Genomic DNA, 14420 nt, shown 5'->3' with positions numbered 1-14420 from the left:
ACGTTTTCATCAATATTCGCTATGGAAATAATAAAATTATGGTTTATTTTGATATCTACCAATGTATCACTGGCATAGTAAATTTAAAGAACAGCTGTCCATTATGTTGGCAAATATCCCTTCCAGGTGGAATGCATATGCGTCCCCATCAGACATAACGACGTGACTTTTATAGATTTTATACAAAGGAGGTATTTAAATAATATGGCTTCACATAATTCCCAAAAAATCCTTAACAACGTGACTTAATGATATGTTTCTTAATATTTATTATGTAAATCGGATAAGTAAAGACGAAGTCACGTCCTGAATATGCTTATATTTTCATTTATACTCAAATTTTATGTTAAATCAGTTATGTCAAACACGAGGCCCGCGGACCGCATGGGCCCATAGCTAATTTTTTTTGTGGCCCTCGGCTACCCAATATCAATCGACAAAATAAAAAATTAATAGTAAATAAATTATAAAATATTAATGTCATGTCGCAACTATCATAGACTTTTAAAGATTGTCATATTGGGTATACATGATTACGTCTTCTACACTAATAAACTGTAACCGAGTAAGTTTTATTGTTGGTTTTATATGTATACAATGTATACAATGCTATACATAAAATAATATAAAATTTTTATGTGCGGCATGCGTAGTAAACTGTTCAATATATTTGGCCCATTTGATACTTTGAATTTGACATGCCTGTTTTAAATTTTATAGCAGAATATCTAGTGGTAACTAATGATAATGTGAATAATATTTTATAGAAAGTGCATATAGAGTGTTTTATCGCAATAAAAATTATATTTTTTACAGTCTTTTATTAAAATTTATTTATTTATATTTTCGTCTTTTTATATGTTATAAAAAATGTCAAGGAAGTATCAATGAAATTTAAACACTACTACCATTTACTAAAAATATAATGTACCTTAAAAATGATTTTCAGAAATTCATAATTCGTATCGTAGAAAATCAATTATATTTAGTCTACAGAATTACAATTTGTTTTGTTTTCCATTTTTTTTTTTTTTTTTTTTTTTTTTAATTATTATTATTCGAAGTATAAAATATATTATACAATATTTGCCTCTATGTATATTTTTAAGATAAACAACAATTTATTTATATTAGGTATAGTTTAGAACATTTAAAACTGAAATAATAACAATATTTACAAAAATAAATGTATGTTCAACTCGTACGTACATTTAACGATTTTTCAATGAATTGAGTTTATTTGAAAACACTTGAGTTTGAAAAAATGATTTTCCTTGTATTTTATTTGTCTATGGAATTAATTTTTTACTGTTGATCAAAATTCTACCATAGAAAAATCTATTGTATTTTAACAAAATTCTTATTAGAAAAATGGACCACTTAAAAATATTAATCTCCAAAATGTCCCGGATTTATTTGAAAAACACTGAGGGGAAATATTATAAAAAGACTAACCCTAGCTCGATATTAGGGTAGTTTTCTTTCTTTTAACGTGGGGTTTCCTAGATGAGTACCCCGTATTTTATTCTGAAAACAATAAACAGTAGTTATTCAACCAACAACCCTTCTGATTTCTTACAAGTGTTGTGTATGTGTCATCAAGTACAAGCGAAGGGTATACATCTCATTGTTATTACTTTTGCTATATGTGCATTAATGTGTAAATGTGCATTAACTTGTTTTTTGAAAATTAGTTGATCGAGTAATTGAAATGTTATACGTACAATGTACATTTTATTATCAGCAGTATTATCTTAAAATGCTGAATAATTGAAATATCATTGAATTATAAATAAATTACTCAGACAATTGCTCATGATATATTATTACTTATGATTAACAATAATTTAAAAATATATTGTTTGATGACAATCATTTAATAATCAAACAAATTTATAAAAATCATCACAACATTTAAAACATATTTACACTTATATAAATGTATAAAATATCGTTACTAATGGGATTTTTTTTATGAATATAACATATTATTAAGAGAAAATTAGATAAACTCAGATTTATTTATGTATTATAATATACCTATTTAATCCGCACAAAAAAAAAAAAAAAATGAACCTATTACTCAAACGGAAAACTTTATTTCTGACTTATACATTATTCAAAACATCAGCTTTCATAGAATTTAGAACATCTGGTTTGTTGTTGAAGGGTTCGGAGTTGTCGTATTCGTGGTGTGTGTCCCTAATTGAAAAATCCCTATGGATTATACACAATACAATCAAATACACAATGATGACTAACAACTAGTATCCCTTTTATTTTCTACCCTTAACTATATCCTGTGGTAATACCAGTAAATGCTGTTTAAATCTATATCAATAAAGCCAATTAATAATTATTATAAAATGAAATAATGACATAATAAAAATAGTTTAAGTAATCTGAAAAAGACATGAAATTATATAAAAAAAAATCTAAATAACTATGTATACTTAATTATACATATTTAATCTCTTTATTTTAAGTTAAAAAATATTGACACTATATCTTTATATAATAAGTTGAATGCTTAAGATACAATTTCCTAATTCATAATTATTATAAATGTATTTCGAAGTGATAATTGATTATATATACCTATTGTAAGATTCCAAAATAAAAATAATTACCAAATGTTTTAATAATTATACAATTTAATAACCCATAAAGTTTAATGTTTTAATAAAATAAATTATCCGTACTTTTTATTTAATTTTAATATATCTAATTATCAGTGTATGATCTCTGTATAAACTTATGTATTTTTAAGTTTATATACTAAATTTTTTTATTTAAAGTTCATTTTTGATTTCACATTTATGTAAAAAAAATTTCAATTTGTACGATTGTTTGATAAAAATTAGTTGTATCGTAATTCAAATTAATTATGCCATTAAAACTTAATGAGTAGTATGATACGTCTTAGATTTATTTACTTTTTCTACGGCTGAGTGCTGAAAGGGTTATCCATTTAAGAATACGTTTTTCGAGTTAATCATTTTAATCGATTCATTAGCATGAGTCATTCGTATTGAAAATTTATCAAACTTCATGTATTTAAGCGTTCCAAATGCTTCAAGATTAAAGACCTATATAGCTGACTCACTTCAATATATACATTGTATAATGTTTTCCAGATTATAGATTGTTAAAAAAGACGTCTTGTGTTTATTTAATAGTTATTTTTCAAGAAAACGTTTTGTTATGGTGACTAAAACATATTTAACATAAAAATAATGTATATGAACTCAAAAATTACCATAGTTGGATGGGTTCAAGTACAATATATGAGAGCAACAAACTTGTTTTGAAATTCAATTTTTTTACCTTATTCCAAAACTATTGTCTAACGTTTTCAAATTGTTTCGTTATACTTTTGTATGGAATATAGTTTGTATCATTTATAATGCACACAGATTTCACATTAATTATGTTTATATTTTACGTCATAATAAATACATTTATATTATACGTATGTACATTTTAATTTACCGTTTAAATTATTCAGTTATATTGGATGTCTACAGCGGTGGCTTTATGATCATATGATTCATAAAAAATAATAGATAAATTAAAAATATTAGTTTCATATTTTTATTTTTAAATTATTTATGATTCGATACATTCAGTTAAAAACTATTAACTATAGTCAAATTATATTAAAAATCAAATTTAAGAATTTATTTTACATAATTAAAAATTAAAAAAATGTTGGGGTCGACTGTTTAAAAAAATGACTTGTTATTCATAGAAAAAAAGTTCGAGCCTTCACTGCAAATTTTCCATATGATTATAGGGATTAAAGTTTTAATACAGGAGACGTTTATAATAGTAAAATGATTTTATATTATACAGATTACTTATGTAATCACCCTTTATATATTTCTTGATAAGCAAAATGTAATAAATTAGTTTTCACTGTTTAAATAATTTTTAATCACTAGTAGCAAGGTGAAAGACTAATTTGAAACAAGTGTTATTATCTTTCGTAAAAAAAAATGTTATTCTTTTATTATTGTAATGACTTAAAAGCGGTTATAACAGTATAATGCATGTAGTTTGCATATAGGTACTTTATTTTATTTTGTATTAATTTTTATTTATTTGTGTAATTACAAACATTAAAAGTAAAACATTCTAGAAGTAATGGTCAGAGTGATATGATAGTTGATTAAACTATCCGTCTTAAATATATAGTTTGATGAATTAAATGACCTATATATCCATAAAAAGGATTTAGTTGTATTGTTTTAATTTTATGTTTACATAGATTTACTAGAAGTATTATTCATGTAAATACCAAATGTAATATTTTGGTATTTTATTCAAGCTATCCCAGTGTTTTTTGACTTATTGACAATTGGTTAAGAGTTTCCTCTGTAATTTTTGTACAAATTAAAAGTTATAGATACCGTGGGATATTTTATATACATACAAAAAAGAACCAATAAGTATGAGTAATTATTTTTCTGGGAAAAATTATACAAAATTGTTACAAGTGAAATATGACGAGGTAAGAAAAACATTGTGTGCCACTCTGTTAACGCTGCAAAATAATATTACAATCTTAACAAATAATCACATTTTTTAAAATAAAAATAATTTTCTCAACTTCTAATTTTATAAATACAAATTTTTATTTTAGTTGATAGAAACATCAACCTTAATAAAGGTTTATATATATTAACCATAAGATATTATCATAGTTTGAACTTTTTTCGTTTTTATTTCATAGCATCATATTTTTTGTTCATTCACAATTCATTAAAAACCAAAACATTTTATTATTGGCTTCCGATTATGATTATAAATTCCAATTCAAATACACCGTTGGTCTTTGGATGTTTATGATTTTAAGAATTTTGTTTCTCTACATCGTCTATAATATCAATTATATACCGGTAATTAAGAAAATTATCCAGTCACATTCTAGAAAAATTTTACTGATAAAAGATAATTGTTGTCACGTTAAATAAACACAATGACTATTGCGGCAAATAATGAAATGTTGTAATGGTGTAGAAATAGTGAACATGATATCATGCTGGAGATATTACGTCATGGATCTTGACTACTTCTATATAATAACCATGTTATATATAATATTCTGACGGCGAGAAGAAAAATAATGATTATTTTTCCCATAGTAACACCCATTTCTGTTCACAAGAAATTTGATTCGAAAACATATCGAAAAACGCTCGACAGCTCGTTATTGCTTCTCCTATCCGTATTATTAGTATAGAAAACTATTCTAGATCCTTTTTCGCCAACGTTACTGTTCATGTTTGTGTGTCATATTTCAAAACGTATTAAATCATTTAAATCCGTTTTAATATAACAATTTCTGAAATTCTTTTATTTTAATACAGTACGATAAAACGTTAGTTTAAACGACAGTTAGTTTTTCTTGCTGTTATTGTTAAAATTTTCTTATTTAGTTACTCAGTGATAGTTTAATCGACAATTTTAACATAAAACCCATGTGAACATGTTTTTGGTTGTACTGTGCCGGGATATATTGAAAAATAAACAATTATAAATTAACTAATTACTCCATTAACTTATAGAATTTAAATGAAGCTTAAAACTTGCTCCGGGATGTACTCTTTTCAAAATATAATTGAGATAATCGGAGCAGTAGATTCAGATAACATGTATGACAAAGATTCCATTTTTATATTTATATATATATTGTATATGAAATGTATTTTCATACTTTTTTTAGAAATATATTATTGCATAAATTATACATTTTATGTATATTATCATTTTAACTTTACTGATAAAATTTATCTAGATATGATGAAAATGTTTTTTTTTTTTATTAATTACTTTTAAAATATTTAATAGTTGATAGATACAATTCAATTGTATAGTTTTTAAGATAACTATACTATTAAGGAGTCTCCAATTATATTTCACCATTCCTATAATATAGTAAATAGTATAAAAAACACACATCATAGTCCGTTTCCTTGAATTTTGCGATATATACTTAATCTGTTTGATATGTAATATATTTGAATCATTTTGCAAGTTCATTGTTCCTCTTGGATTGGTCATTCTGATTCAGCAAGGAAGAAATAAGGAAATGTGTGTAAAGGTCTCATAGTTATACCAAGGCCACACAATTTTGTCATTCCATCGTATAACCGGTTTACTAACGTTGTAAACTATTATGATGCTTTTTACTTGGCAATAATTAATCATTTTATATTTTGTACGAAGAAAAGTTTTTATAACCCTGTGTAGAAAGAAAAAAACAAATCTTTTGAATCCTATATTCGTTTATGCCAGACTTAGTAGTGTTAACTCGCTATGTTGCTTGTATATGTATGACTCATCAGTCATTTAATTAACACAATACAGTTTATAGTAGTAACTGTTAATTATATTAAAATCAGATTAAATTCTTACTATAGATAATAAAATATTTATACAATGACACGTCTTATATCCTAATTTGAATAAGTTAAAATTACTTATTTTAAAAATCTATCGTGTTATTATTTATCATAATAATTTATAATAAAATAAAATAGTTTTATGTTTTGATAAATAAAAGACGAAACACGCGCGTCCACCGTAAAATATTTATTTATTAAAAATGCGATGAGTGATTTTTTTAAATCGTTTTTATGAATTATGTGTACTATAATCGATTACGACAATATATTTATTATTACTTAAACATTGTTCAAAATAAACAAATAATATTTTTACTATTTTGCCCTCATTGGTTACTATACAGCACATACTAATAACTAATGGATCTCGAATTTTCAAGATATTTTTTTTACACTTTTATGTATTAAAAAAATTCATCAATTTTTATATGCCTTGTTCGATATGTATGATTTATTATAAAGGATGTTTCAAAAGTAACACAGGATTTAAATCTGCTATAAATTAAATCAATTTTTTTTTAAAAAAACATAACAAATACATCATTCTCTTCAAGAGAAGTTAAGTTTTAACAGTGAAAAACAATATCGGGCATATGATCTTCCCTACTAGCCCTACAGCCAATTATTTTTTCCATAACATTTAACATCAATGGATAACACATTTTCCCATCAAGTTTGTTGAGAATACGACGAATTTCTTGATTAAGTTCCAAGACTTTTCGAACTTTGTTCTGGTAAACTCGTGACTTAGTCTAACCCTTTAAGAAAAAATTACATGGTTTCAAATCGTAAGATCGAGGTGGGTAGCTTTGGCCACACAACGAAATTAGTCTGTCCAGGAACTTTTCATGCAGCAGAGTGATCGTTTCTCTTGAAGTGTGACAAGTTGAAACCAAACATTTTTATGTTCATTTGGTCCGAATAAGGCCAAAGAAAATGACTGAGCTTAGTAGGTATTTTTGATTACAACAAGACGGCGCTACTTGTTACACTTCAAGAGGGATAGTAGGGAGGGTCATATGTCCGATATTGTTTTTCACTGTTAAATCTTAACTTCTCCTGAAAAGAATGATATATTTGTTATGTTTTTTTAAAAAAATTGATTTAATTTATAGCAAATTTAATTCCTGCGCTCTTTTTGAAACAACACCCTATGTATATGTACAGAATCTTAACGCAGTTTATACCAACTCTATGAGTAATTGTGGCAATTGGGAACTCAGTCTTTTTAGGAATACTTTTTATACTTAATCGATAGTAGCTATAACGCGTAAAGTCGATTTGAACCGTTTTAAAGGTGTCTCAAAATTGTATCGCCTACCATCAAGACGTATTTTATTCTCGCTCCAACTCGACCACGTGCCGACTTGTATCTCATTGATTTTTATTTGCGTATACTATATATATAAAGTGACACGGTTAAATGATTGATTATCCTGCGTAAAAAAAGGGTGTAATGATAACGATGTTGTGAATGCGTACTTCATTATCAAAGCGGTTTTAGATATATCGATAGAATCCATGAAAATACTATATTGTACCTTTTTCACCGGCAATAATTTTTTTTATAAAAAAGGAACAGAATCTGAGGAAAGATTTTAACTTAAAACTCAATTTTATATAAACCGTTTTGTCGATTTTATACTCAATCGTGGACGTGATGAATATACGGTTTGATAAAACGATACATATGTTCTACCCTGATACATAACATATTACTACCACCGGTATTGGTGGCGTTTAACAATTGTTTTTCTTAAATCTACTTAGATGAGGGGGTGTTGTCAATCGGTCGAATCGAATTGTTTCCGATTAGAGATAAAGTATAGGGGTGCAATCGTAGATATATTATGTGCGCGTATAGGACTACAAATACGTTCGAAAAATCCCGCCCATTCCAAAAACGGGAAATTGGGCGAGTTGCATGCAATCGAAAGCCACTAATTTAAAAATAAAATTTACTGTTTACCGTTGTATTGCAATGCTTATTTTATTTTTCCAATTCGCATACGAAAACAAAAGTTTGACGGTAGTCATAATGTAAAACTCTCTAGAATGAGGTGTCCGGAAACGTACGGCTTCTGTGCTCAACTCAGCCACGTAGTAGCAGTTGAATAATAATAATAAAAGTACGTATAATAACAGTTTAATTATGATAACAAGATAATTCGACGGGTATCCATGCGTAATTGTTTTCAGTTTAATCGCAATAATATTATAGATATCGTTTGTCGAATTTTTTCTTCGGATCAACATTATTAATGTCGAGAAAAAACGATCGAAACTTGTGTTTTTAAAAACGTAAGCTAGTGCGCGCGCGCGCCAAAGTTGGAGCGTGTGTAGGTGTGAGTGAGCGTGTGTACTCTCATTCACGACGGCGGCGGCGGCGGCAGCGACTTTGACCGACGTGAGGGGAAGTCGAGGGGGAGGAGACAAGGTCGGATGACTAATGCGGGAGAGGTTATGATGTTTTATATACCCGCAGCCGGTTTGGCATTTTACGATCCGCGTAGTATGTGTTTATATATCGCGTTTCCCCTCCCCGCGTGCTCCCCGGAAACACCTCCCACCAAGCCCCGCCCCGCGCAGCCGTAGCTTTGTAACGTTGTCGACGGGATGGCGGCGGGGAGACTCCGGAGGACCGCGTGTGACTGTCGCTCGCGCAGATTCGAACGATGCCGCATAGCCGTTCATAACCGACTCACAATCGCAACGAACCGCACGTCCGTCCGTCGCGTACCGTGGCGAGAACCAGACGCGGAATAGTAAAACATGAAAGTATAGTGACGATCGTTCGGTGACATTAGTTTATTGATATTATTGAATACTTGTGACGGACTCGTGCACACGTATCGTCTATAGCAGTATTGTGTGTCATAAAACTTTTTTATTTTTTCCGTTTTCGTTCTCGTTCCGATACAGGCACGTGCGCTTTGGACTCGGCTGTTCGTTGTGTGCCGGTTCCGCCGTTTACGAAACGTGATCACCTTTTTTCGATTTCAATATTATTTATGTAATTAATACTCGTATTCGAAGAGACGACACGACACGGTCGCATCATTCCGCCGACACTGCTGTGTGCGTAGTGTTGTTCTTCTCGTTGCACTCCCGTCGACTTTCGCCGAGAAATCCCGATATGACTGCCGCGGTTGGACACAAGAAACTCACGTTGAAGCTTAAACTATCTCTGGACCCTTGCGCCACGTGGAGTCGAATCCGCTCAGGTACATGAGCAATAATACACACACACATATACGATAATACGTATATACGTATCGTATAATTGCATCGCGATTACTGCGGTTTCTGCTTGGGTCATTTGTGTCTACCGCAAATTTCCGTATAGGCCCCGGGGATCATGGTGGCGAAATTTGTACGGAATCTTCAAAAATAGAAGATTAAATTATCAATCGAATTTGCAATACATATCATTAATTGTTTCTGTACAACTATGCGCCTCGTACCATCGTATATATTCCTTACAAAATGTCTTTCCGTGTCTCGATTGAGATACTGAAATATTTCTATAAAAACCGTATCAAATGTCTACTATATAACTTTGCTACATATCTCCGTAACTGTATTGTTATTGTAATTGTAATTATATAAATATTGTATTTCCGCTATTATTTGGTTTCCAGCAATTATTTATATGTTGTTATTCCTTTTTTTAAAATCAAATAATTATTTATCGTACGTGGCATAAATACACGTTTGTCGTAGTAAAATATATTTAGTATACATTTGATTCCGCTTGTTATTTTACTTCCGTTTAGATGTGTTACCGTTACTTATATGTAATGTTTATACAATTATATACTGTTTCGTTGGTGATTGTTTTGAGATTTGGTAAAACAAACACTGTTTATATATTTTTTCCTTTTTCGTTTGTTTATAAAAGAAGTTTATATAGTGATAGTTTACGAAAACTACTACTAAAATTAAATTGAATATATAACCTTAATACGATCGCTTTCAAAATACTTTAAACCAGAAAGTTTTAATGATTCAGAAAAGAATTACTACGCGATTACTCATAGCTACAATACTTAATAATCTTACTATATATACGATGTATACAGTTATTTTATTTTTTTACGTACGAAATGGTGTTATTTTTACACTTTAAATGTTGATAAAAGTGTTATATTTATTTAATTTAATTTCTTACTAAATTATTTCCTTATTTTAAAACTAAAACGTCTAGGACAGCTTATATTAATACCATATAAAGTATTTTAAAATTATAATGTTTTCAAAAGTGTTATTCTATCTTTATAAACAAAAATGTTTTCTTCATTTCGTGTACAAACATCGATTCTGTTTGTAAAACACGACCATTGCATGTATTCATTTAGTCAATGAAAAATTAATGATTTTTTTCCACTGTAACGATTTATGTAGATTATAATAACAGTTTTTTTTTATAATTGATCTAAGCCAGTTTTCGTTTTATTTTCTGATTAGTTTTCACAGAATTTTTTTTTATTTCGCAGGTGGGCACAAAGAGTTTCACTCTCGACACAAGGACATGTGCGAAAACTCATTGTTGCAGGCACCATTAAGCGCCAGCTGCACGCAGGACGCGGCCCGCGAATTAATGGACACCCATCCTCTCACCAAGGTGCTGCCATTCTTGTATCTGGGTAACAGCAAGGATGCCGACGACCGGGACGGTATGACCGCCAACGGGATAACACGTGTGCTAAACGTGACAACCAGCCAACAGTCCCCGTCGCCGACCATGGACCACCGAACCTCTGGCATCGTGTATAAACGTCTGTCAGTGCTAGACAATGGTCACGCTAACCTTAAACAGTACTTCGAGGAAGCATTTGAATTTATTGGTAAGTTGCACTGTCCGACTTATTTTGACCTTATACAAGCGTCCGAAAAATCTCCGGCGGACATTTCAATGGTTAAATTTTATCATAAATATGCATGGAACCATAAGCTTTATACCCTTGTTTATCGTAATACGTTCGTTGGTTAAATGCGCGCCAAATAATATCAATGTTTATTGTTGTGATACTGCGACAAGGGGTGAGCGAGCTGTTGTTACGGGGGCATGGAGGATTGTTCTACTGCGCAATCATCTGCACGAGGACGGTGTGTATGTGTGAAATATAGCGGAAAAACAGAAACCTCCCCTGATGGTGCTTCCCCTTAGCCCCGCCGTGAGTCATGTACATAGTGACAGCTGTATACTTCGCGCGCAGGGCACTCGATTGTAGATGACGTCACCCGTTTTTGACCGAGTTTTATTGTTTGAATTGTTTCCGACGCGGTGTCTGTCCCTCATTCGCGCATGTTGACATCACGTTGACGGCGGACACCCCGCCCGGAAACGCAAGCAGCCGCACGCCCTATTCTCTCGCCTACTTCTACTCCTCTTCGTCCGCTGCTGCGCGTCGTGCGAGACGAAACGGTGCAACGATGTGTTTGAAAACGCCACAGGAAACTGTGTACGATGTGCATGTGCACGCGCGCACCCAAAATCCCTGCAGGAAACGTCCATGTTATTGTTTTACGTGCACGAAACCGCGTTCACCGCACACGTGTGTATAAGAGCGGATTTCTAGACGAGCGCGCCGCCGCCGGTGCGGTCGCGCTTTAGCCATTTATAGCTCATCGGCGCGCACGACCACCTCTCTCTCTCCGGCATGAGTCATATTATCATTACGCTGCCGAGCCGTGTTCACACCGATATCGGTATTATTATTATACACGATTGTGATATTTACGTCGTAGTCGTAACCCACTGCTACTCGCTGCAGACCGTTCAATCCGTGTGCGCGTGTACACATGTTTCACATGCGTGTGCGTACAAATATTGTCGTCGGTTCGAGATTATATTATATTTATATACCTACCCGTAGCCGCCGGCTGGTGTGCACTCCCCTAAAACACTGCTAATGACTCATATACGTGTGCGTACCCGGACATAACGCAATCGCCCTGTGATTGTCACCCCTTTACCCGTCGTGCGCGACCCCTATATTATAAACGTTCGCTAGGGGCACCGCCGTCGCGTATACTATACACACGTGACCCGTTGACGTTACGACGGGGATGACGTCATGGAAGCTCCTGTTGCCCTCGTATACGCCACCCGAACGCACGCCGTGCACTATTAATTTCAATAACGTACCGTGGGAGGATCCTGCAGCGGCGGCGCGACTTGAGCGTGGAAATCTTAAATTAGAACATCACGCGGCGCAATGCCTACACCGCTGCTGTTTTTATACATATATAAACACGTTGAGCATAACACAGAAAGAATAGTGTAGCGCAGGGGGAATTACACGGCAGTTGAAATAGACGCACGAGCTAGAATCCTCTGAAGCCAAAATTAAAATTATAGATTGGACGTACGCGCACCACACGAGGTTCGATTTAACGCTGGACGTCTACCAGATCCGACCACAGTTGCTCTTTTATAGCCAAATTCGGATGCTGCGTGCGACTTGTTTATTTCTGGCCCAGTCGTTAGCTAAAATTAACCTCAAAACATACGCCACGACGTCGTTTATTGACGATGCGCTCGATGAGTCACTATTGTGTGTTTTGTATACCAGTAAATAGGTGCTGTGCAAGACGTATATAGTGGTGTTTTGTGTACAGATGGCTGCTGCCTGTTGTACACTATCTGTGCCAATATTGATTCGGGGGGATTAAACAAAATAAAACCGCACGCACGCGCCAATAATATTATAAGTTACAAAACGTCAATCGACCCGACCGTATATTGTTTGCTTTCGTGTACCGACTAAGCTCGGTTGCTTTGCAGCGAAGGAGGAAACTTCACTCGCTCGACGACTTGATTAGCATTGCTCGTCACTTTACACGGTCCTTCGTCCTTAATCGTTTTCCTCCGAGTAAATAACTTGATCATAGGCGTAAACGGGGAGGGGGGGCAAGGGGTGGCAATTGTCCCCCTAGAATAAATTAGGAGGGGCAGTGCCCCTTCTGATATTTAACATACTTTGTTTTAAAATAAGTACAAAACAGCTGGTTATAGCTTTTATATACTATAACATTTTTTTTTTTTTTAATTCTTTATTTTAAATTTTCGCTTATCTAACAGTGTTAGAAAATTAATAATTTTATATAATAATATGTAGGTAGTAAAGCAGCGTTTAGCTTCGGACACCCTTTTCGTTAGTTATGTAATTATATTTTTGCCCCCCCCCCCTAATAAATTTCCCCAATTACGCATATGAAATAGTTCGTCGTCGGCCATAATCAATGTTTGATTGTTTACAGAGGGCGCTCGGAAATCCGGAGGAAGCGTACTGATACACTGCCAGGCCGGTATCTCGCGGTCCCCGACCATCGCGATCGCGTACGTGATGCGACACCGGAAGATTTCCATGGTCGACGCTTACAAGACGGTGAAAGCTGCGCGGCCGATCATTTCACCGAACCTAAACTTTATGGGGCAGCTGTTGGAGTTGGAGCAAAACTTGCAGTACGAACAACAACAACAACAACAACAACAACAGCAGCAGCAGCAGCAACAGTCACCTCGCTGCGGCCATTCCTGGGCCGCTGTCCAACAGCAGTCCGCGGCCGACGAACTACTGTCGCCCGGGTGCAGTACATAACGTGGCTCGGCCTCATCCCTTACCTACTCAAAACCCGACCATCGTGCGCTACGATCCGGGTTTACGCGTGTGCAGGACAGAGACAAGGTATCGTGTCCCCGCTTCGGGCATGTTTTAAGATAAATATATGTATATATATCATTACGTTTGAGATATTCCAACCTATTAATGTGTTCCTATAATTAGTGTATCCACTCTCTTTTTCTCTCACCTCTCTATATATATATATATATATTTTTTTCTATTTCTCTCTCTCTCCCTCTCTCTCTTTTACTCTCAAGCACACGCACATTCATTGTCGCGCGCGCAAATTTTCAAATAGAATAAATATAGTATAGATATGTTGAGAAAAAAATAAATATTAAAAATTAAAGTTAAATGTTTAATAATATATACGTACGTA

General features: G+C 32.9%; 1 protein-coding gene across 6 annotated transcripts in view; it reads left to right on the top strand.

Annotated features, from left to right (window-relative positions):
* LOC112680984 (dual specificity protein phosphatase 10-like) overlaps window positions 1–14032 on the top strand; it is a 33248-nt gene extending 19216 nt beyond the window's left edge. For all 6 annotated transcript variants that reach the window (XM_025551252.1, XM_025551259.1, XM_025551265.1 and 3 more), the window contains 2 exons: window positions 10907–11257; window positions 13677–14032. In XM_025551252.1, coding sequence (XP_025407037.1) covers window positions 10907–11257; window positions 13677–14017 — 692 coding nt within the window. In that variant the 3' untranslated portion in view covers window positions 14018–14032. The remainder of the gene's footprint in view (window positions 1–10906; window positions 11258–13676) is intronic.
* The last annotated feature ends 388 nt before the right edge of the window (window positions 14033–14420 follow it).

This window comes from Sipha flava, unplaced genomic scaffold, assembly GCF_003268045.1.
Source record: "Sipha flava isolate LNK unplaced genomic scaffold, YSA_version1 101_pilon_pilon, whole genome shotgun sequence".
In the NCBI taxonomy this organism is placed as follows: Eukaryota; Metazoa; Arthropoda; class Insecta; order Hemiptera; family Aphididae; genus Sipha; species Sipha flava.
Note: the sequence above shows the minus strand (reverse complement) of the source record. Positions and strands in the feature narration are given on the sequence as shown.